This window comes from Cebus imitator, unplaced genomic scaffold (genome assembly GCF_001604975.1).
Source record: "Cebus imitator isolate Cc_AM_T3 unplaced genomic scaffold, Cebus_imitator-1.0 Scaffold509, whole genome shotgun sequence".
Lineage (NCBI taxonomy): Eukaryota > Metazoa > Chordata > Mammalia > Primates > Cebidae > Cebus > Cebus imitator.
Window position 1 is genome coordinate 1,358,121 of NW_016107824.1, and position 4,142 is coordinate 1,362,262.

At 58.3% G+C, this 4,142-nt stretch overlaps 1 protein-coding gene across 2 annotated transcripts in view; it reads right to left on the minus strand.

The window, feature by feature from the left end:
• Positions 1-4,142, minus strand: part of DBNDD1 (dysbindin domain containing 1) — a 13,164-nt gene that overhangs the window by 8,711 nt on the left and 311 nt on the right. The window contains exon 1 of one of the 2 annotated variants that reach the window (XM_017513985.2): positions 3,857-4,092. The exons of the other annotated variant lie outside the window; for it this stretch is intronic. Coding sequence (XP_017369474.1) covers positions 3,857-3,887 — 31 coding nt within the window. The 5' untranslated portion in view covers positions 3,888-4,092. Of the gene's footprint in view, positions 1-3,856; positions 4,093-4,142 lie in introns of those variants that run through there. 2 annotated transcript variants of the gene reach the window in all.

The window sequence follows — 4,142 nt, forward strand, 5'->3', positions numbered from 1 at the left end:
AAAAAAAAAAAAAAAATCTTTTCATGTTTTCACATTCCTGAGACAGCAATGCACCTGTAGCTGACGGCGTCTTGGCGTTGATGTGATTCAGTCCTGGGAGCATTTGAAGCCACTGGGTATCTAGTCTGACCCTTCTCCATCTCCTTTTGGCAGTGGCCTGGTCTTTATTCTGTAAACTCTGGGCCTGTGTCAAGGCTGTGGGGAAGGGAAATGTGGAAGATGCAACCCTTTGCCCTCAGGGCGCTAAGTTTTTGGCCAGAAGAATGTGATGCCAGGGACATACATGGCCTGAGCCCCAGGAGGGGCAGGATGGATCTTGACAGGCGTGTGGCTGCTATAAAGCACTTAGTGGTTCCTCAAATGATCGAACCTACTGTGTATTACATACAGCAAATATGTGTTAGTTGACTGTATCAGTGAAGCTCTGGTCAGTAGTAGGTTATTAGCAGTTAAGCTTTTGGGGAGTCAAAAGTTCTATGTGGATTTCTGACTTTGAGGGAGGGTGGCGCCCCTAACCCATACATGCATGTCCATAGCAGCGTGATTCACAGTAGCCAAAATTGGAAACAATCTGACTGTCCCTTAGTGGATCAGTGGATATACGGAATGTGGTGTGTGTACTGAGGAGTGTGATTCAGGCCCCAGGAGTGCAGCCCTGACACGGGACACCAGGTGGATGAGCGTTAACACCTCACTCCAGTGAAAGAAGCCAGGTGCAAAAGAGCAAATACTGCACGAGTCCATTCTTATGAAATATACAGAATAGGCAAGTGCACGGAAGTTAGATCAGTGATTGTGAGAGGCTGGGGGGGCAGTGGAGAAGGGGCGAATGGGTATGGGTTTTCTTGGGGGGTAATGAAGATACAGTGATGGCCACACAATTTTGTGAATATACTAAAACAGTGAGTTGTACATTTTAGAAGGATGAACTTTACATGTGAATATCATCTCAGTTTAAAAACAGTCCTCAATGGAAGCAGCTTGATTGATCTTGGCTGGAGCTGACAGGCAAAGCTGGGAGGAAATGATACACACGTACATCGTGAGCTGGCCCATGGCTGGGACTGAAGCAGCCTGTATCTAGTCCATGGCTGCATTCCCGGGACCTAGCACACAGTAGGTGTGCAATAAATAGATGAGGGTGAGTCAGGGAGCCCACGGTTAGTGAATAGCTGTGGTGGCAATCACCAGGGTCTGTCTGACACCCTCTCAACAAGCTCTTGTGGGGAGAAGAAACAAATTCCTCATGGGCGAACCCTGCTGCCTTTCCCAGGGTGGGGATCAGAGGCTCAGTGCCAGGCAGGCATGGGGGCTGGGTGCTGGCAGCCCCAGGGTTTTCAGGGCCAGGGCAGAGGCAAGCAGCTGTTTCTGATGCCGCAGGAAGGACCCCTGAGGGGTCACAGCAGTGTTCTGGTCCTCACCCAGCACAGCCCCTATCAAGGGGGACCCATCCCCCTGCAGGGCTGCCAGGGCCTGGGCTGAGTGGGCACTGAAGCAGGACCCCAGTGAGGGAGCCAGGCGTTGGGGTGCCTCAGCCCAGCCCCCCAGGCTTCCCTGAGGGCTGACTGCTGATGCCCTGTGCTCTGCTGCCGACCTATTTTCCAGTACATTCTTAACTGGAAAACTTGGCCTAAATCCTGTTCCTTGCTGTGTGCCCAGGGCCCTGCCCAGAGCATCAAGGAGGCCCTTGGCACACACCACTGCATGGAGGAGTGAACTAATGAAGTGAATGAATGAATGAATATCATAAACTGGCTGCAGGGAACGAGAGATGCTTGCAGAGGCGGGGGCCACCTGCACTCCATCCCCCAGCACCCTTGTCCTGGACTTAGACCCCCAAAGCATTTCAGGGATGCTGGGGTGGCCCTGTCTAGACTCTCAGCCTGCTGAGGGTCCCTCACTTTCTCCCTGTGGACCCTCGGGCTGACTTGAGTTGGGGTGGGTTACAGCGCTGCCCTCCAGGTGGGGCCCCTCAGGGAGGGCACACGTCACGCTCCTGTGCAAACCTGCACCTGCACCTCTGTGTTCTGTACGTTTGATATTAAGAAATCGTTAATTCAGCTAGGTGCAAAAACAGTGTTTTAGTAATGTTTTATAGAAATCGTATTTTACAGATATCGCTGAATTATTTATCAATGAAATAATATGTCTAGATTTGGTTCACACTACCAATGAAGGGAGATTGGTGGTATTCTGGAGAGTTGGCTGTGGGCCTGGGGGCTGGAATGTGGCACATGGGGCTTTGTCGTTATGTTCGCGCTGCCTTTGTATAAGGTTTTCAAAACTAAGTGATAAATAATGAGTTGTAGTCACCACCATGTGACCTCATGAGGCCCCACAATGTAGGCATCAGTGGCCCCTTTGCAGTCAAGGAAGTGGGCGTTGGTGTCAAGAGCCTGAGCTCTCAGATGACGGGGCACCGTCTTCCCACTAAGCCCCCTGCACAGAGCCGCCACCTTGTCAGTAAATACCTGTGCACTTTAGTTATCCGAAGCCCCCAGCCAGTGAGTGATGGGCTCAGAAATGGAACCCACTTTCTCTGCCTTTAAGCTTCTGGGAAATCCTCCTTTTTCTCAAAAGAGGAGAGAAAAGATACTAACCTCCTCTCCCAATGCCTTGGGCTTCCACAGCCCTGCTGGGGATGCGGAGCTGTCTCCACTGACAGACTTGGAAATTGAGGCTCAGAGGGGCCTAACTGCTTCGTTCACACCTATTCTCACAGTTCACAGGTGGTCACAGCTGGGACCCCCAAGCCCTCAGGCCCCAACCTCCAGGCTTCCTATGCCCACAGTGCAGCTACCGTCAGTGTTAAGAAAGAGCTCTTGTCCCTCCCACAAATGACAAAACAAAACCCAAGCCCACCAGCCCTCGGGCATGTCCAGGACATCATCCCTTGACCTTGGACTGCAGATACACAGGGTGGGCGGACCTGTTTCTCCTGGGGACCGGCCTTCGGGCTCCAGAGGAGGCCACTGTGTGTGGCTGGGGGACTGAGGTTCCCGTGTAGTTACAGAGCGCAGGCTGGCCAGTGCCCCAGGCACCTGCTGGCTCCGTGGAATGGGACCTCTAGGAAATCAGGAGGTGGTGGGCCTTGCCAGGCGAGGAGTCTGCGGTTTGCATCCAAGTTGCGACCTAGGCCACTGGAACTCGGAAAGCCCTTTTGGAAAAGGCTCTGATTGGGAAGGGGGTTGTGAGCGCTTTCTTCCCCTTACCGACTCCAAGGTGCTGCACTAAGGCCTCCACCGTCAGGGCAGCGAGCGGTCCAGGCGCACCGACCCTCCCCGATGAGCGTGCGCCGGGGCCGCGCCCGGAGCAGCCACTCCCACAGCTCGGGAGCCCTCGTGGGCTGCACCCCTGCAAGCCCTGCGCCCCCACCGAGACCCACCTCAGCCCCACGCCCCGGCAGGGTCCCTGACCACAGTCTCCGGCCTTCGCCCCCGAGACTCGCCTCTCGGTGAACAAAGCTGACGAGCTAGCGACCTGCCAGTGTCACCCCCACGCCCCGCCGACAGGGACCCCAAACTCCAGCCCCGGAATGCCCCTCCCCCCTCGCCGGGGCCCCGGCCGGCTCGGCTGGGAGGGGGCTGGGGACGAAACTCTGGGCCACCCAACCTCGAATGCGCCCGGGCCGCGAGCGCAGAGAACAAGGGGGCGGAGACCCGGCCTGTGCGCCCCCAGCCCGCGTGGGGACCGCTCCTGGGGGGCGTCCCTGGCCCGCCAGACAGGCCCCCGCCCCCCACCTGCCAAAGGGCTCTCGGCGGCTCCGGCAGCGGAAAGGAGGGCCCTGTGGGGAGGGGCTGCGGCTTGCTGCGGGGAGGCGTCGCTTGGGGGTCCCGGGGGCCGGGGCTGAACTCACCTCCGGGGCCGGCGCTCTCCGGGGGCTCCATGCGGCCGGCGGGGTCCGGGAGGGGCGCGGGCGACGGCGGTGTCTCCTGGCCCAGGCGCCCCAACAGCTGCGGCAGCGGCTCGGCCCCGGCTCCGGGCGCAGCGCATCGGGGCAGCAACCGGGGGGCCGCGGCGGCGGGGAGGAGCCCGCGGGGCGGGGCGCGCAGCTGCACCCGGGCCCCGGCCCCCTCTCGGCGCCCCCGCCAGCCGCAGGACAGGTGCGGCCCCGCCCGGACCCGCGCGCGCCCCCTGCCGGC